The 19,993-nt window shown below is 37.9% G+C and overlaps 1 protein-coding gene across 26 annotated transcripts in view; it reads right to left on the minus strand.

Moving 5' to 3' along the window:
* Window positions 1-19,993, minus strand: part of plecb (plectin b) — a 124,717-nt gene that overhangs the window by 8,684 nt on the left and 96,040 nt on the right. For 22 of the 26 annotated variants that reach the window (XM_083542886.1, XM_083542885.1, XM_083542884.1 and 19 more), the window contains 26 exons: window positions 19,071-19,237; window positions 16,736-16,851; window positions 16,312-16,418; window positions 15,760-15,879; window positions 14,599-14,694; window positions 14,358-14,485; window positions 13,372-13,465; window positions 13,110-13,264; window positions 12,688-12,994; window positions 11,789-11,866; window positions 11,544-11,705; window positions 11,330-11,434; window positions 11,153-11,248; window positions 10,838-10,963; window positions 10,608-10,760; window positions 10,366-10,520; window positions 9,824-9,950; window positions 9,285-9,468; window positions 8,284-8,441; window positions 8,023-8,198; window positions 7,787-7,925; window positions 6,057-6,413; window positions 5,821-5,904; window positions 5,628-5,732; window positions 5,386-5,484; window positions 4-3,147 (listed from right to left, as the gene is read on the minus strand). In XM_083542886.1, coding sequence (XP_083399012.1) covers window positions 4-3,147; window positions 5,386-5,484; window positions 5,628-5,732; window positions 5,821-5,904; window positions 6,057-6,413; window positions 7,787-7,925; window positions 8,023-8,198; window positions 8,284-8,441; window positions 9,285-9,468; window positions 9,824-9,950; window positions 10,366-10,520; window positions 10,608-10,760; window positions 10,838-10,963; window positions 11,153-11,248; window positions 11,330-11,434; window positions 11,544-11,705; window positions 11,789-11,866; window positions 12,688-12,994; window positions 13,110-13,264; window positions 13,372-13,465; window positions 14,358-14,485; window positions 14,599-14,694; window positions 15,760-15,879; window positions 16,312-16,418; window positions 16,736-16,851; window positions 19,071-19,237 — 6,738 coding nt within the window. The remainder of the gene's footprint in view (window positions 1-3; window positions 3,148-5,385; window positions 5,485-5,627; window positions 5,733-5,820; window positions 5,905-6,056; window positions 6,414-7,786; window positions 7,926-8,022; window positions 8,199-8,283; window positions 8,442-9,284; window positions 9,469-9,823; window positions 9,951-10,365; window positions 10,521-10,607; window positions 10,761-10,837; window positions 10,964-11,152; window positions 11,249-11,329; window positions 11,435-11,543; window positions 11,706-11,788; window positions 11,867-12,687; window positions 12,995-13,109; window positions 13,265-13,371; window positions 13,466-14,357; window positions 14,486-14,598; window positions 14,695-15,759; window positions 15,880-16,311; window positions 16,419-16,735; window positions 16,852-19,070; window positions 19,238-19,993) is intronic. The other 4 variants (XM_083542876.1, XM_083542872.1, XM_083542870.1 and 1 more) reach the window with 1 other exon arrangement.

Raw genomic sequence — 19,993 nt, forward strand, 5'->3', positions numbered from 1 at the left:
TACCTCTTTAGACTTTTTCTGCAAATCTTCAGCCTCTTTTTTCAATTTAGCCTTTTCTTTTTCAAGTTCAGTGATTGATTTGCGCAGCTCATCAGCCTCTTTGACACTGGTTAAATGCTTTACTTCTAGTTTTTTGGTCTCATCTTCAAGTCGTTGTTGCATCATCTGTTTGTCTTCAAGCAGTTTCTGAGCCTGTTCTTGCGCCATGTCTTTTTGTCTTTGAAGCATTTCAGCTTCAGCTCGCAACTTGGCCGCTTCCTGAATCGCTTGCATCTTTTCTTTAAGCATTTTTTCAGCAAGTGCCCTTTGCTGAACAAGGTCAGACTCTGCTATTTGTCTCATGCGTGCAGCCTCCTGAGCCTCTACGCTCAGTCTAGCGGCATCTTCAGCTAACTTTTTCATGTTCTCAGCCTCTTCAGCCAGAAACTTCTGTGTGTTATCGGTGTCCTTTCTGATAAGGCGCTGATTCTCCTCTTCAATTCTGAGCTTGAGTTTCATGAGCTCCTCCATTTGAATCTTAACCTTGAATAGTTCGTCCTCTACCTGGGCCTTTTGTTTAACAGCATCAGTGACTTCATCTTTAAGGCGATGAAGCTCCTCATCGAGGAGGGATTTCTGCTTGTCGGTTTCATCCAGCTGCAGTTTCACCGTAGTAAGCTCTTGCTCAACCTGAGACTTCTGCTGAAGGGTTTGCTCTGCCAGCAATTTGTGCTTATTCATTTCTGCATCAGCATGTTGTTTCTGTTTCTGTGCAGCAGCTTCTGCCTGAGCACGTTTGGCTGCTTCCAACTCAGCCTCTTTTCTCAGTCTCTCTGCATCCGCCTGTGCTTTGGCTTGGCTGGCAGCTTCAGCCTCGGCAGCTTGCCTCTGAAGCTCTGCCTCAACTGCTTTTTGATGAAGAAGGGCGGCCTCTTTCTCTGCCCTTTCTTTGGCCATCTTTGCTTCTTCGGCAAGCTTCTTAGCTTTCTCGTACTCTTCCTTTAGTTTTGTCTGTACAAGGTTGTCCTCCTTCTGTTGCACAAGGACACTCTGGACTTGCTGTTCAGCAGCACTGCATCTCTGCACTGCCTGATTGGCTGCGACAATATGTTTCTCAGCTTCTTTATCAGCCTCCTCCTTTTGCTTTTTGGCCTCTTCTGCCTTCTTTTTGAGACGCTCCACCTCGTCTTGGGCGGACTGGCGCTGTCGAGCTGCTTCTTCTTCTGCTGCCGCAATCTTTTTAACTTTTTCTTCAGCTTCTCGCCTTCTGTTTTCTTCCTCCAAAGCAAGCTTGCGGTATTTCTCTGCTTCTTTTTCGGCTCGCAACTTACTCTGCTGGGTTTCGTCTGCGATATTCTTCAGTTTATTTAATTCAAGCTCCAAATCAAGTTTACCAGATGATGCCTTCTCAAAATTAAGTTTTAAGATACGGATCTCCTCTTCAACAACTCTTCTCTGTTTGACGGTTTCATCTACAATTGCTTTCTGTCTCCCTAATTCATTGTCAGAAGATTTCTTGAGCTGATTAATCTTCTCCTCAATGTCTTGTTTGTGCTGGTTTGCTTGATCCTCAAGAAGCTTCCTTTGGTATGCCTCATCTTCAGCTTGCCTTCGGAGACGTTCATTTTCTGCTTCTTTCTCTTTGAGTGCTATCTCTGCTTCTGTTTTAAGGCAAGTAGCCTCATTGATTGCGGCAAGTTTTTCTTTCAGTATTCTTTCAGCTTCTGCTCTTTGTCTCGCAGCTTCTTCTTCGGCTACCTGCCTCTGCCTTTTTGCCTCTTCTGCAATTGCACGAAGTTTAGCTGCTTCTTCTGCAAGTTCCCTCATTTTTGCAGCTTCAGCTTCGAGAAGCTCTTTTCTCTCTGCAATATTAGACACACTTTCCTTCTCAGCTCTGTTTTTTAGCTGGATAAGTATCTCCATTTCACTTTTTACCTTGGAAAGTTCATCTTCAAGCATTTTCCGCTGTTGCAGAGCTTCGTTGACCTCATTCTTTAAGCGGTAAAGCTCATCTTCAAGCAGGATTCTCTGCTGCTCTGCATGGTCAAAGTCAGCCCTTAAACGGATGAGCTCCTGTTCAGCAGAGAGCTTCTGCTGAGCTGTACATTCAGCCAGTTTCCTTTGCCTATCCAGTTCCTGCTCTGCCATGTCTTTCTGCTTGAGGGCAGATTCTTCAGCTTTGGAACGCTTTTTTGCCTCACGCTCAGCATCTTCTTTTTGCTTCTCTGCTTCTTCTTGGGCAAGAGACTTTTTGTGGGCTTCTTCCTCGGCCTGCAGCCTGAGGCGAAGGGCCTCATTGGCTTTTTGCCTCCATTTTTCTAGCTCTTTTTCAGCTTGTTCTCTTGCCCTGTCTGCTTCATCTGATTGCTTTTTGAGTCGTTCGGCTTCCTCTTGAAGCTGAATGACTGTTCCATGCTGTTCTTTGAGTGATTCTTCAAGTTTTGAGGTCTTCTCCACGTAAGACATGCGCTTGCGCTCCTGCTCGACGGATGCACTTTTTTGTGCTGCTTCCTGAGCCAGATTGATCTGTCTTGATTTTTCTATCTCAGCCTGTTTCATGCATCTCTCTGCCTCCTCAGCTTGCATCCTCAGCTTGTCAAGATCCTCCAAAGCTTTTTGCTTCTGCTTAGCAGCCTCTCGTTCTGCTTCAGTCTTGAGCTTTAGCTCTTCTTCTGCCTTGCGCTTTTTCTGAGTTTCTTCAGCGACCTGTCTGCGGAGCTTCTCTGCCTCCTCTTGAGCTGCTTTACGGAGTCTCTCTGCCTCAGCAGCATTGTCCCTTAGCTGTTTTAGTTCTGTCTCTGCAGTGGATTTCTGCTTCAATGTAGTTTCCAGTTGAAGCCTGATAATACGGATCTCCTCCTCTATTTTGGTTCGACTTTGATGAGCCTCATCCACCAGCTGACCTTTTAATTTGATCTGCTGTTCTGACATTATTCTGAGTTCATTCAACTCTTGCTGAATATTATGCTTTTGGTTCTCAGCATCCACAGAAACAACCTCTCTCTTCCTAACTTCTTCTTGCATCATGAGTTTGAGTTCCTGTGCCTCTTTCTCTGATTTGGCAATGGCTTTTTTATGCGCTTCAGCTAGCTGCTTTTGTTTCTCTAACTCAGCTTGCATTTCAGCCATTTTTTTCCTCTCCTCCTCTTTAAGTTTCTCAGCAGCTTTCTGTATTAGTGGAAGCAAATGGTAAAGAAAATTATGATTATGAGCAAGCATGACAGGATGTTATGGTTAAGGTTATTATTGGTTTTTAGCATAAAGAAAGACACACACATGACAAATGTTAAGGTAGTTTATCACAAAACAAAACTCGCAAACAATCAAGGCATGGCAATGTGCTATAATTAATGTATGGAGACAGCAGACATTTTGTTTCATAGCAACTAACAAATTGACAAGAAAGTGCAAAGTCATGCGACTGGTGAACTGGCTACATTAAAGCTGTTAAAAAATAGCCAGTGAACCTTCGAATTGCTTTTGCTGAAACTGTAAAAAATTTTTGCATAGTGGCATAATTCATTTCTATGTGGCAGGAAAACATAACGTGGAATAATCTACAGTCATGAGCTCTTTTTTGCATGACAGGGATTTCATTAAAAAAAAAAAAAAAAAAAAAAAAAAAAAAAAAAAAAAAAAAAATCATTTTTTCCCAATGTGCAACCATCTCTTATACCATGGCATTATTGATATGTTTCCATTATATATATATATATATATATATATATATATATATATATATATATATATATATATATATATATATATATATATATATATATATATAAAAACATTGTGATTTTAAATTTACTATTGTTTTAATAATCCAATGTTGTGGAATATCCATGTAATAAATTAATATACAATATATCTTTCACTCAACAGTTTATCTATTTTTCTCTTTATTTAAGTGAACACAAGGGCTTTTATATTAGTGACACTTATTTCCATTTGACCCTAAATTTTAAATAAACATCTCTTTACTTAAATCTTCATCTCAACCCAACCTTTGTTAAAACTAAACAATTTTATTTACTGTTAGGCTTAAAATTATGTTAATATCCACCAGAAATGGCTCCTGTGAATCAGTTACTATAAAAATGCCTGAACTACAACAATATTTCTGAGACATTTGCCTTGTAGCACTGCTATACAAAAAAAAACAAAAAAACAAACAGCATCTAAACCAATCAGAATTGATTTTTCAACTTTGCCATGGTATAAATTGGTTAATATTAATAAAAATCGAGATTTAATGTATAGAGTATAGAGTATAGAACGGAGAAAAAGAAAAAGACACGCATGGGATAGCAGTATATCAGCTGAAAAGAAAATTCTATTAAATTAATTGAAATTAAATTAAACGCTATATACTGTATAAACAACAGAGGAGAGTATATAGAGCTTTGTGTTTGACTCAGCTCTATTTTTATAATGACAGGAATTCATAACTAAAGCAGTAAAGCCAGCAAAAGCAAAAAGGTGCATATAAAATAAAATGAACACTTATTTAATTCTCACTGTCCATTTTGGGTAACAATATGTGATAAGACATTATTTTGCTATTCATTACATTTGTGAATAGTGGTCTTCTGTCACAGTTTACACTGTGTTACGACAGTTAATATGACAGGAGCAACATGTAACAGTGAGAATCAGATCATTTCACAAAAAATGAAATGATGTATAAATAAAGAAAAAGTGAAAAATCCAAAAACTATTAACAAAGTGAAATTTTTACCTCTTTAGTGCCCAAACAAGATAAGCAATCATCATGACAAAGCACTGGCAAGCAGTTAAGAGAAGCAAAGAAATTAAAAGGTTAGGGTTAGAAAATGGGGAAAGAAACTCGTTATTCAGTGAAAGGTAAGAAACTCATTATTCAGTGAAAGGAAAGAAAGTAGTGGAAAAGAAAAAAAGGATAAACAAAAAGCATTTCTAGATAATTAAATGATTTTTAAAGTATGGTTTGGGGATATTATTATAAATGGAATAAGTCTGAAAAATATTTTGCATTGATGCAATTTATTCGATATTTATTATTATTTTAATATTTGATTTTCTAAAAGGCCATTTCTTTGGAGTTTGATGTGACATTGTTCACAATAGATCTGGAAGTGAATGTCTGAAACTGTAAATATTTAACATGAATCATATAAAAGAATATTGGTAATATTTGTATATATTTTACACTGATGCTGAGATTCTTCAAATCTCAACTATTTTGTAGTCTATTGTCGTATTTCTTTTTACTGATATTTTTTTCCTCATCACCGAGTAACACCATTCGCCAAGTCATCCATACATTAATATATGTAGTTTTGTTGGTGAGTAATGTGCTAGACAGTTCGGGTTAGTGATTTGATTTTGTTGGATGCAGTTAAGTCTCTTTAACAAGTCACGCACCTCCTCATCTTCAAGGCGGCTCTGTGTGTCCGTGATGAACTTGATGTACTGGCTGGTCAAAGTCAGCAACTCACTATAGCGAGTTCTGAGCGTTACATACTAATTTGAAAAGAAAAGGGCATTTCAGTATTAGATTTTAGGTATCAATATACACTAGTTTTTTAACAGAACAATCAAGCAAAATCGAGTAGAATATATGTTTACACAAATCAACCTAAAGCAATTCGTGAAAATTCACTCACTTCCTGAATGATGTTGTCAGAGGCAGACTCCATTTTAGTTTTCTTCAAAGGTGAAGTCAGGGGTTCCACTTGTGCTTTGTAAGCAACCAACTGAAGTTCGTAGTCCTGAGATGGACAAATGTCTGTTAATATCCTCTACAAACAGGGTATAATTTAGAAAAGAACTCACGTGAATAAACGCTAACCCGTTTACCTTAATGGTGTCAATGTACGCCTTGGCATATTTATGGCATTCGTCACATTTCTCTTTGTTTTTCTCAATCTCCTCCAGAAGTTTCTGTAAAGCAGAAATTCACAATGTTCATTCTCTCAGAAAAAAAGAATTTTTTTTCCTCATGACATCAAACAAAACATAGTGAAAAATGCATCAGAATAGACCGCTATGCTTAAATCAAATTCGATCTCTGTAAACAATGTGTAAAATGGCACCTTTTCTTGACCCAGCTGTTCTTTCAGGGTCTTGCTGTCAGTAATAGGTATGGCCTGGATCTTCTCCTGCCTTTGTCTGGCGTCTGTGATCCAGCGAATAAGCCAGTCATAGCTTTCACGATAATATCCCAGCTGCCTCCCCAGCTGCTCCAGCTCGCGTTGTCGGAGGTCAATCTGGGTAAAAATGGCTTGCCAGCGCTCCTGCAGGTTGGACAGGAGCTGCTTGTAGTGATCGAGCTCAACGTCCCTCTCTCTGTGCACCTGGGCCATGCGCTCACTCACTGCCGTAGCCTTAGTCAGCTCTCCCTCAAGAGCATTAAAGACGGGTTGTTTGCCCTCTGCCTCGCTGCGCATTTTCTGTAGAAATTAGAGATAAATGTAAAAAAACATGAGAATTCACAGAAGTCGGCAAAACCTACCGTAATTTCCGGACTATTAAGCGCACCCATATATAAGCCGCACCCACTGAATTTGACAAAGATTTTTATTTTAAACATAAATAAGCCGCACCTGTCTACATTGAAACTAATGAACTTTACACAGGCTTTAAAGACAGTGTCTGTTACACGGGTGAAATATGTTGTGGCTCCTTTAAGATCAGAGCGGCATTTTGAGAATAGCCTTTTTCCGGTATTACTGCGCGTGTGCAAGGCTGAGGAATATGTCCTTATTATTTTCTGATGCTCATTTCCAAGTTTCTTTGACTAACCCGTAATGCTGTTGCCAAGAATAATAAAAAAGCACGAGTTTTGGAAACCTGTCTGTGCTTCTATGATTTCTGTTGCAACTGGAGTTAGCGAGCTCTCCCTTCACCCAGACTCAACGCGTTACAACGGCTTGTATCTAAACAGTAGCCTACCAAGAAAGTCATTGTTCACTGTCTTCCTCCTTCCTTTCACAACATTTATCATTTATCGAACTCGCGGAATGGGCAAGTACACACAAACAATGCACTTGTTCACTTATATGATTTGATTACCCAGAATTATAAGTAACTGGGCCAAAAATGCAGTATCTAACGTATACGGTGTACTCATTAACGTGTAATATTACAGACAAGATGGCATATGGTAACTGTTTTGTAAAAAAAAACAAAAACAATATCAGATTGTTTGCTGTGGTGTTCTTTACTCTCACTATCTAAAATAAAAGACACTATAGGCTTGCATGACTGTTGCTATGCGTCACAATATTTATTAAAACAATGACCTGTTTTGACGACCCTAAGAAAGTGGTCTATTATCCACTATCCATACAAATGTAACAAATGCATTATATTGCACAACAATTGCAGTGTAAATAACTCCTAACAACAATTTTCAGTAACTGTTGGTAAGTTACCTAAAGTATCAAGTACCCAAGAAATATATTCAATGAAATACATGTAATACATTTCTTGATTTTGTATGAGAAGAAAAAAAAACAGCAACCACCCGATTCAACTTTCCAATCGTTTGCTTTAATTTCCACAAATTAAAAGCTGAATAATGAACCTGGAGACAAAATTCAGACTAACAGTGTGTACACTGCTAATGAAAAATGTTTTACCATCAAAGCGAAACTTTCCATGTTATATTATTATTAATATTATATCATATTTGATGATTGGCTTGTGCGCACCCAAAAAAAATAAACTTGTTTCAAAAGGCAAATGTAAAACGAATATATAAAAGTGGTTTTTTAAGGGCATTACAGAAATCCATTATATTTTATTAGTACATTTCAGTTACCTTAAGTTCAGTACGGTAAGTCTCCACTTCTACGGTATCTTTTGGGACGGTGTAAACCTTGCGGAGTTGATCTTCGTAATTTTTGAGAATGCCCTCAGCTCCTTGTGTATTTCGAATCACCAGCTCTATTGTCTTCAGCCTACAAGACAAGTGTGCTAGTAAATAACCTCATTTTTGGAACAGCTGTTGAATAAAGGACTAAAAATATTTTAGAAATCGGCAGAAGTCATTATTACTTCTCGAGGTAAACTGAAGACAAGCAGTGTGTGTGGTCCATCTTCTGCAGGGTGATGTCTAGCTCAGAGCGGAGGATCGGAGTGCTGGTCTGCTCCGGAGCGGCAAGCACCACTTCTGATTTCTGGGCCACCTTATCCAGGTTCTTCTTAATGCTCTCCAGCTCCACATGCACTTTCTGAAAGAGCAACACATATGTATTGTAGTCATCTGATTTAAAAACGAATCTGTACATACATAAAGCAAGTGCCCAAAAGTCTTACTTTCTGGTCTGTGGCCTTTTGGAGGCAGTCATTCAATGGGTCTTTAACCACTGGCTGGCGAATACGGGCCACCGTGCGAGACTCGCAGTCCTCAATCTTTAGACGCAAATCTCTGACCTGTGTGATGTAGGTTTTACACACTGACTCATCCTGTTCACCTGTAAGAAATACAGAATAGTAAAGTGAAGGGAAGAATATTGAAGTGAACAAACAAATCACACCAAACAAACAAAAATCCTCATTGTAAAATATTAATAGCATTAAAAATCAATTTTGCTGTGAAACAACTTAACAGTTTGTGTATTAGGAATAAGAACATTGCAGGTAAACAAGTAAAAGGCAGAACTAACTGAATAACTCTTTTAGACACAGAACTTGCAAGTATTGAAAAAATAAAGAGAAACAATAAAAAAAAAAAATAAAGGTGGAAATAATTTTTTCAGCTATTTGTGGCAGCAAAATAGATAAATAAGAAAATAAAATACACTGGTCTTATCAGTCTACTTTCAGCAGCTTTCCAAAAGCAGCATTATGTGCAGCATACATGCATGCATCTCAGTCCAATTCACAAAGTTTCATAAACACTCAAACAAAACACATACTGAATTTAGAGATTTTGTCCACATGAATACATTTTGCCTTCATTGCATTCATAAAGACATTTAATGTGTGCTAATTCTCCATCTATCACAGTGTATCAGCCAACAAAGACAAAAGAAACACACCATGCACTCACACTCTTAAGATCATGTGATTAAGTTAGCACACTCAAACTAGCAGGCTTATGGATTCATTTTGAAGCAGTGAAGTTTTTTTATCACTGCCTCCAACATCACCCTACAGATTTCTAGATGCAACTCACCCTTTTTTCTAAAAAACCGTCCTGCAAGGTGAATTTAATAATTACGAGAGAGTTCAACTATCACTTCCATTCATTGTTTTAGCTAATGATATTAACAAAACACTTTCACAGGTAGAAAAGTATGAGGAAATAGGCTCACCTTTCCCCATATTTTGGAGCAGTTCCTCATAGTATTGTGTTGCTGTCTTGTAATCTTTCTCAGTCTGCATGCGCTCATCTGGGCTGAAGAGTTGAGAGCTCTTTGTGTCTCGTAAAAAGTCCTGGTAGTGAAGCTCTAGATTCCTCAAAATCTGTCTATACTCATCCACCTTCATGGTCTTCAGCTACAATACAAGCAGATTGACCAAAAATAAATTTTTTTATATTTTCATTGTTAGTTGCATAATTTTTGATAAAAATCCCGACTAGCCTCTGGAGCCGCTCTAACCTGGATTAACAAAATGTTTCACTATTTAGAAAATCTGTCCTTCCTTTTTTTTTTTGGTTACAAATGAATAATACTTTGCAAAGTTGTAAATTGTCAAAAAGAAAATTCACTTCATTTACTTTATTTGGAATTAAATAAATGTGCTAAATATATGGATACATACATTCTGGATTATATAGATTTTTAATAACAATAATAATAAAGACAATTAACTGTATAATGAACATAATAAACAGTGTGTGAGGACTGACTATAGTGATGTTCCATGAGCGAATAAGTTGGATGTCCCTCATCAGGTACTGCCAGGACAGCAGGCTCTTCATATCACCATGCAGCCTCTGCCACAAAATAGTCATCTGCTGAAGACCAGCATCCAGACTAAATGGTAGAGAGCACAAAAATATATAAATGTTGAGGGCTTTAGGACACATTTTAGAAGAAATTATCATTAAGGTGGTAATAATAACATTTCAAATTTTTGGAGAAATTGCACCTGTGACATGTTTCTTAGGCTTTATTAAAAAGTGATTTTTTTCTATAACAGTGCACATTTTCTAGATAACAATAGATATTGTTGAAAGACTACATTTCTGATTTCGTTAGATATAAAAATGTGTGCATAGTTGAAATAATTTTTTTGTAAAAACTTCCAATACCTAAATTATCATAAAAATTATATTGATCTGGGAAAGACAGAAATACTACTGTAAAATAATGACCATACATAAATATAAATTGCTCTATTCTAAAAATAAATGATGGCTGATTTTAAATGTAAATAACTAAGACTTACTTAGACACACTCTCTACAGCCTCTTTGTTCACTGGGGGCACAATAAAGCACACAGAAGGCACTGTGGCCTCATTGCCTGACTGGTTTAAGACCTTCCACTTATAAGGCTGTGAGTTGTTGAGAAGTGCACACTCTTCACCTTTGTGCATCGTGATCTATTCAGAACAAGAACAAAAAAATTTATCTGAGCAAATGGTAAAGCAAGATATGATTTTTATAATGGTGCATGTGCTTTTACTAACCTCCATTTGTTTGAAGTCACACACTGCCTGGATTGGCAGTTTGCCTTTAATGGGCATGGTGGGATTGCGAGGCTTAAGCTGGATGATGCTCTTGGCTCTCTTGTTGAGGCCGGCCATGTGAGTTTTTAACTCATTCAGCTGCTCCTTCTCATCCTGGCAAAACAACCCAGTGTTAGAACTGACCCTTGATTCTGTGCACAGAATGACTCTTTAATGCAGTAGATACCAACCATAGCATCCTGGAGAAGGTCCTCCAGACGGGTGGCAGTGCTAGAGCGATCACATGTGTACTTCTTCTTCATGTTGTCTTGCATCCTCTTCATCTTCTCCTCTGCCTCTTTGACATCAGCAAAGAACTGCAAAAGCAGGTCAAAAGAAAGCAAGATTCAGTATTAGTTTTTTAAATATTTTACAAGCATAAAGGTCATAGTAGTTATAGTGGGAGGTGTGTTTTATGTTTACAAGAACTTGTTCATCTCAAAAGCCTCCTAATCATGTCCTCCTGCTTCTAATCACATAATTAAATAATCACAAGATCAACTGACCTGATAGTATGCAGTGTTCTCTTTGAGATGAGCCTCAATACAGCAGCAAAGCTGAAGGATCCAACTCCACTGGGTCTGCAAAGCTGCAGTGAAAGCCTGAGGCAAAAAAAAAAAGTTTGTGAGTGAAAATCACACAAATTCAATGTAGTGGAATATATCTCAGCCCAGTAAACTCACCTCAATGGTCTTCCTGCCTGGGTGACCGTCCTTAATGAGTCTTTCTCCATTGGTCTGGATATCATTGATCTTCTTCTCACGAAGCTCCAGCTCCCTCATCAGTCCCTGAGACATGAGCAATGAGTTATAATGCAAACCCAAATCCACTAACTCTTAGCTAGAAAATAAATACATATAAAATGTCCTTTTAAGGAGTTGCTTATATCGGTCTTACAGAGTAGTTGTCTTTCTTTGCTGTCATGTTAGTGTTACGGTCGCTCCAGTCGAAGTTGACCTCCTCCTCCTCCTTATCATTGAGCCACATGAGCTCTTTAGTGGCAGCACTGACGAACACATGGAGCTGATCAAGGTTCCTCAGGCGAGATTTTGATGAGTTCTGAATGCAAACAATATCACTGTCACTGATAGTTCCTGTAAATGAGCAATGTACTATGGTAAGTGATTGAAAGCACAACTCACCAAGAGCTTAGCGTACTGAAGGTCCAGTTTGGCAAGATATTCTCTGTATGTACTCTTGCTGACAGGAGACAGCTGACTCTGAAACACACAATAATGTAACATCTTTAAAACACTTGCAGTAAATGCTGATAGATCATTAGAAAATATCTTATGATAAATAGCTCAAGCACACAGGGACTCATATGAGAACTATGCAGGCTGCATTTGTGTATTCAGAGCCTACTGCAGTTAGCAATGGACATTGTCCTTACCGCATGTATTTAATTAACAAGAACTGCTGTGTGGCTAGACTTTTGTTTTGTCGGTTTTGCCACACATTTTGCATTGTAACGGTTGAAGAATTTTAAACATTGCCCTAATGTCTACAATAATCAATCATGCATAACCCTGCAAATACAGGAGCCATGACATCTGCATACCTGAATAAGAAGAGGGGAAGAAATGAAAAACCTTCCACTTCATGTCTAGGTCACTAAATAGCTGTATTAGGCGTTGAACTCAATACCAAAAATTTGATTGTCATTGTACTCCACGTTTTAGTGAACAAGAACCGGAAATAAAGTTGCATAATTAAGCAGATTACAGAGTAATGTTTTATCAATTTATGTATTTAATTTAAAATATTATGAAATCATAAATACAAGGAATCAGAGTAACTTAAATATTTAAATGTTTGTGCTCCCCTGATCTACAGTAGATAAAAGACCAGTGAAGAAACCTGAGCTTATTTTGTATAAAGAATACTGACAAAGAGGACGTTCCATCCTAATGGCTTCTTCAACTGCTAAACTTCCCCACCCAGACATTAGTTCAACTTGTTTGTAAATTCAGCTTTCAACATTTCCTACAAATAAATACTAAATAAGTATTATTATTATTATTAAAGAATGATATTTCACCTCGTCAGTTCGTGCACGCTCAATCTTGGCCTTAAAGTCCTCCACTGTCTGATGGAGTCCTCTATGGCTACCCAGCTGCGACTCCACAGTAGGCAGGTCCGAGCCCCACTCTGCAGATTCAATCCTGCGCTGGTTCTCTTCCACCCACGCTAACAGATCTTGGGCATAGCGCAGGGTCACATCATCCAGCTCGGGCCTCACACGTGCAGTCTGCTGTAAAACCTGAGTGCTAGGCGTGACTACTGCTTTGAGTCTTAAGTTAAAGTCGCTGCGCAGATTTACCAGGCGCTCATGAAGACGGTAAACCCTAGGTAAAAAAAAACAGTTATCTAAATTCAGTGATTGACTGAGTAAATCTTATCATTTTTTTTTATTTAATATAAATGAAATAAATCCAGATCTAATTTGATTTATTGACACACCTGCGGTACATCTGCTCAGCCTGTAGGTGGTGCCCATCTTTGAGAATCTGGACGTCATTGAAAAGGAGACGGATCAAGCCATCAGCCTTGTCTAAGCCTCTGTCAATCTCGATCGTGTTCTGGGCTGATTTGCCTGCATTTAAAAGTCGGATATCCTACAGCAGGAAGAAAACGCACTTTTAAAAAACAGCATTAATGTGTATTACATGTATCAGTCAGAAGCACATGTGATTTTATATCATCATTCATAAAATGTACTCACCGACTGTAGAAGGCTCTCCATCTGGTTCAGCTGCTCCTCACACACACCAGACTCCCTCTGCACCTTACCAACTATCCTCTGGAGCCGCTCTAACCTGGATCACGAAAATGTTTCAATATTTAGTGTTTTTTTGGTTCAAAATTAATAATGCATTGTCCAAACACAGATATTAATATCATATTTGTGCATATACACACACACACACACACACATATATATATATATATATATATATATATATACACATACATATACTGTATATAAACTTGATATGACATAATATTTTCAAGAATATACAGGCATAAACCACTGTTTTATAAACTAAGCTTTTTAAACACTCACTGTCTCCCTGCTTGTAGCAAGAATCCTAACCCATGTGGATCCGTCACAAATGCCATGAGTCTCTACAACCTCTTTATCCACAACCATGGACATGAATCCCATACTCGTCCCTCATAGTCTTGAATTGTTTAAGGGTTTGCCGAACCAAACTGTGACCACGACTGAGCTAAGTGCCTGGAGTGCCTGCTCAGCCATTCTAACATTATGTTATGAAAGGAGCTTCACTGTGAGCTGCATTACTCACTCATACACAAGTCTTGTGACAGGAGATCAGCCCTAGTCAGAGGATCCCTACATCCCTATCCATATATTGATCCTTATGGGGAGATTAAATTAATAATCTCTGTAATACTCTCATATCATGCCTTCACCCACAACAAAGGAAAACACCTAGATAAAAAATATCTGTATTTTACAATATTCTCATTCAAACAGTATTACAAATAAAAATAAGTGCTCTTCCAGAGGAAATAGACTAATGTGTAGATAAGTAATAGCATTTATAATGCAAACTTTGCTACAATACAATGCCCCAGTAAAGAAGTCAAATGTATACAAGCAATGAACGATACATCTATATGCATGGCATAAGGTGAACAGTTAGACATACACAGAGATTTATAGAGGTTCATAGTATTACTTGCCTCTCAAACTCTGTTCTAAGCAGTCGCTCTCTTTCCAGAATAGCGACATGAAGTCGGCCCCATTCCTTCTCAACGTCGATAGGGTGGAAACCGGGGGGAACTTTGATCTGACCAGACTGAACTGCACTCTGTTTACATATAAGAAATATAAAGAACAGCAAAATACATAGCCCAAAGTATAACATTTTAGCATTGTAACATTGTGCTTTTGTCAAATGACATTTGTAAGGGTGAAACAAACCTCAAAGGACTGATACATAAGTTTGGAACGGTCCTTTTCAGACTCTTTGGCTGGAAGTTCAGCCTCTTTAAACCTCAGAAACTGACGCCACATGATCTGTAATTCAGAAAAAAAAAGAAAAAAAAAAAAAACCATTTATATTGTGTGTGTAATACTGTATAATGTTTGATTTATATAACTGGGACACTAATCCTATCCGGGATTAGTCATTAATAGGCTGCTTTCTGCCTGCACAGGAGCTTAAGAAATGACTCAGAATGGTATCAGGTAGACAATGCTGTAAGCCTGCTCTCGGTTTACTAAAGAGGAAAAGCTATAAGCTCTTTTGCTCTAAGCTGGGAATCAAATCATTGTCTATGAAGGGCTGGTCGTGTTAAACAAAGCTGAATGCGACTCGAAATTTAATTTAAATGCAGAAGACAAATGCTTTTAATTCACAGTAGCACTGTTCATATTTTACCATGAAATAAATACAGGTCGCTAATATTAACACGCACTAGTTATTCATAAAGTGTAAGTAAAAACATAAATGAAAGCATGAAAATGTTATGCCGCAAATGTAAGAAATCATATCACAAAGTCAAAGCTCATATGTTCCAGGCTACGACTGAGTTTAATTTTGTTCCTTACAGTGGATAAGCTTTTTTTAAAGAGGTTAAAAAAAGAGGACTGAGTGCGTTTCTTTGGAGATATCAATTCTACACAGCTACTCGTGTGGCAGGGAGCGGCACTCAGGCTTTCCCAGATTAGGAGAAAAGAAATCTGCCCGGGGGTCATGTTGAGTATTTTTTAACTAGAGCTCTGCCACACCCTTATAAGGGAGGATCATAGAATACTTACAATGAAGCATGCAAAAGCTCACATCTGTATTGTTTACTATTAACAAATACTATTGAATAACATGACTCACTCACTCACTTCCATAAGCCATCATGCCAAACGAGGCATTCTCACTGTACCGTTTGACTATTGTTTTAACCACAAGACACCATATACTACTAAGAAAGATCCAGAACACATAAGATGAAGATAGTATATGGCTAATTTAAGGTAGTATATGCTACATACTAAAGAATATGTTGCCTTGAAAGTACAAACATAAAAAATTGTGATCATGCAAAACACTTTGTTAAATGCGTCAATACACACATGCAACCTCACCTCAATCTCCTCATAGCTGGCAGGGAACTTTCTCTCCTCGAAGACCACAACATGGTGTCTGATCCAGTTAATAATAATGGTGACGAGTTCATAGTACTCTGTCCAGCGCAGTTCCAGTTCCTGCACACACACACACACACACACACACACACACACACACACACACACACACACACACACACACACACACACACACAGTTGCTAAACAAAAGGCACGGCAAACTTCAGTTCCAGTGCTACCCCCTTTTACTTAATTTGAGGTGTTCAGCTTTGGCCCTGTCTGACCATAAACACATGAAGGAATGGAGAACTGCACAAATGATGCAGGACACTAAAGAAGCAAACATCTATAAGATACTTTTGAATTGATAAGCTACACAAATAGGTCCATTGGGTTATGTGTTTATTTAGGTACAAAATGACAACAAAAATTTTCAACAACTTTTATTAAAAAAAAATAAAAGGAAGGCAGAAAATATTTAGCTGGAAAGAGCCTCACTATTTAAATTAGTCTACAGTGTTCTGCTGCTGCAGCATGGGCATAAAACTTACAGTGACTCGGACTCCATCATGAGCATCGAGCACACGAGGCATGGCATCATAGAGCGAGGACACATATGTGATGATGGACTTCTCATCAGGGTGAGGCACGTCAACATCTAGAAACATATCAGTCAAATTAAAATTAAAAAAATCAGTCAAATTAAAATTGTCCTTCCAATATCATTTGGTATTGAAATCTAAATGTAATAAATTAAACTGCGGTTGAAAAGCAAAAATGAGATTTTACTTTATTATTTTTTAAATATTACTCTCCATTTTGTAATAATGTACTTTCTGAAAGTTTGAGTGCAGCATGAAATTAGGATTAGTATCATCTACCCAATATGAATCAAAGAATCTCAGCTGATGGGTAAATAATTAGTAGTTGACATGAAATATTCTGTCAGAAAAGTGTGCAAAGTTTGAACTGTACCCTCTGGGTCGAGTAGGCGTGTGACACCCATCTCTCTCTCAGCCACGGTGAAGGCTTGCTCCAGGTTCTCCAGGTTGGTCTGGTGGTACACTTTTCCCATGTCAATAAGTCTGGGTCTGAAAAAGTGCAAACATATTGTAAGTAAATAAGAAGTGTATCAGTGGTGCATAATTATCCAATCATTCATACTGATACTGCATTAATGGCTGAATCCATTTGCTAAAATAAACTTTACCCCAAAAGAACTTTGTCATTTTTTGTCATGTGTCGTTCTATAAACACTGAATGAGTTGGAATTATGAAATAAAACACTACTGTACAGTCAATATTGTAAAATGATTTAATCAGAATGTTTATGGAGTCTTCCAGGACATAAACTTAGGATATTTGTTTGGTAATAAATTACATGAGTGAAAAATCCTATAGTTGGTGCTGGACACCCAGGACATTATTAGCTGCACGTTCAGGGACCACCTGCACCATAAATCCTGACTGTCAGTTGTCTCCTGAGGCACATACCCATTCCTGACATGCCACTCATTAGGCAGAGAGCCCACATAAAATATATACTGTGCTACACAAAACAAAACCGAGACTAAAAGTCAACATACGTACATCTCTTTTAATAAACAGTACCACAGAAGACCCCAAAATACAAGGCACAATGACTCAAATGATTCTCCAAACATGACTCAAAGCCTTAAATGTTATCCAAATACTAGTGATCCTGGTTTACTCGGCTGTCAGGAAAAACACATTTTAGCATTCAGTCTATGCAGAATAGAGGAATAGAGGTGGATATGAGAGTTCAGACCGGTATAACTCTTTGACGTGTAGGGTGGAACGCACAGCGTAGTGATCTCCCATGCTGGGGGCAACGACAGAACCATTGCTTCCATCTTCCATCCTGACTGAATGCTTGGGAGAGATGCTAACTGAGCTCCAAAACTGTCCATTTTCAGCATCACCTGCTGAGGACTCTTCACTGGAACGAGTTCCTGCACTGTGGGAGCCTCTACCTGAGTCTACAGAGAACTCAGAGGGAATCTCCTCACACACCATGACCACGCGGTCTTCTGCATCACTCACTGAGTTGCTGCTGCTGCTTGTCCGACGCTTCTTTTTTGACAGCTTCCTTTTTAGACTGAACATCATGCCCGTTAGAATCAATGCTAAGAAGAGAAATGGTGCTCCGATGCAGGCAAAATTTTCAAAGTTTCTTCACCATTGTCGTCATATTTCAACGCACAGCAATTTCTTCATTGATCACTTCTCAACATTAGAACAGTCTAGATATAATCCATCATAATTCCGTGCTAGGAATAAACGATCTTGCTGTCGCTCCGTTCTAGGTGCAGACAGTCCCAAACCTTGACTCTCTTTTAAAGCTGTCTTTCAGCATGGCTTCCCCAAAAATCAGCTAATTATCCAAAACTCCAAAAGCACGAAATCAAAGAATGAAATACATATTCCATGCGCTAAAAGTGGTGGCGAAAAAATTGGCAGGAGAAATGAAAGAAACGTTCTCGCTCTTTCTGCAGCGCTGTCAGTAACACTGGTCCTGCCTGACAAAAACATCAAGCTTTTGCTCTCGCTCTGAAAAGGCAGTACCCAAGCTTTGCAGGTACATGTTAATGCTTCACAAAAAAAAGTTCCCTGCGGGGATGACTGTCTTTTCTTTCTTAATGACGCCCCATGGACCACACCCTAAACTCTTTAACTCTTTAACTCTCACTCTGCCATCAAACCACTATTTTTTTCATTCCTGTTCATTCAGCCACTCCCTTTTTAACATGTATTGAGAATAAAGAGCGTTTGCTCTGTTATGCAATCACTAAAATAACATTTGTGTTTTTATTCTTACACTTTTAACTCTTTATTCTCTGCTTTCAACTTTAACCTTTATAAACAAATTAATCTTTTCATTTTTTTATTAAAACAGCCAAACTCCTAGTTTTGATGCCCTATTTCCAGATTTTTAAGTTAATGCTGATTTTTACACAGAAATACTTGAATACCACAACTCTCGAATGCTCCACTTGCAGGACAGCCTTAAATAAATAAAAGAAGCATTCTATTTTTCTGGTCTAAAGTCTACTCTGATAAAGAGTAAGGCCCAAAATAAAACTTAATATACCCAATTTACCTAAAATTGTAAATAATTTAATAAATTTCAACAACTTTTCCCTCACATCACATTTCATCATGAGTAAAAATACATTTCTTTAAATGGTAATTTGATTAATTAAGGACTGAAGAAGTGAAAACAGTGAGACTAACCAATACCATTAGAAGTAGTTCCTGGATGACCCAAGTATCCTTTATGAGTACTTACTCATGTCTGTGAATGACAGCATTGAAGAGTTTGCCATCTCTCCAGCTGGTGGTGAAGTTGTCGCAGCGCAGTCCCTTGTACCCCTCTACCATACGCTGTGACCAGAGGAGCAGCTTTTCCTTAGCGGACATGTCATCAGACTGCCCATTGACCTGGATGTCTGAAATCTATCAGGTACCAAAGATCCATGTGGTTTAATACATGTGCAATTTGAAAAGCAAAATATCCGTAATAAATAATAAAAAACCAGCATGCAAATTATTGAAAGATTAAAAAAAAAAACAAAAAAAAACAAACAAAAAAACCCCCCACAAATATAACAAAGACACAATGTACATGCATGCACTTCAAAATGATAAAGTTCCAGAAATCATCATTAACCTCTGGGCCCTTAATTTGAGCATCTTAATAAATCTCACTGTCAGCACTGGGGGATACAGGGAAAATTTAATAATATGGCAGTATTAAATAGAAATGTTTTTTTGTTTTTTTTTATCCAAGAATTAGGTATAAAAATTTAAGTGGCTGAAATGTTCGAAATGTTGAATCAGTTGGCATCATACTATTGTTGTCATCAATGTTGGTGGGCTTGGCTTAAAACAAGGGTCATGACATTTTAATGAAGGTCAAACTACAGCCTGGGAACAGATATTTGAGCTAATTTGCTGTCCCTTGTTACATGGGACAAAAACAAACTAATCATCAAGAATTAGCCTCCATCGAGAGATGCTATCATGAGATGCTATCATGAGATGCAATCATAGCTGTATTCTCTAAGTACTGGCTCTCCTTGCAGTCTGAATATGTGACTCATCATCATGAACTCAGGCTTGAAAAAGTGAATTAAAATGGGAAATCTGTTAGCTAAAAAAATTAAAGGACCAAAATAATATCCAGCTCATAGCTGACATTTTCTGAGTTTT

The sequence above is a fragment of the Silurus aristotelis genome (assembly GCF_946808225.1).
Source record: "Silurus aristotelis genome assembly, chromosome: 1".
In the NCBI taxonomy this organism is placed as follows: Eukaryota; Metazoa; Chordata; class Actinopteri; order Siluriformes; family Siluridae; genus Silurus; species Silurus aristotelis.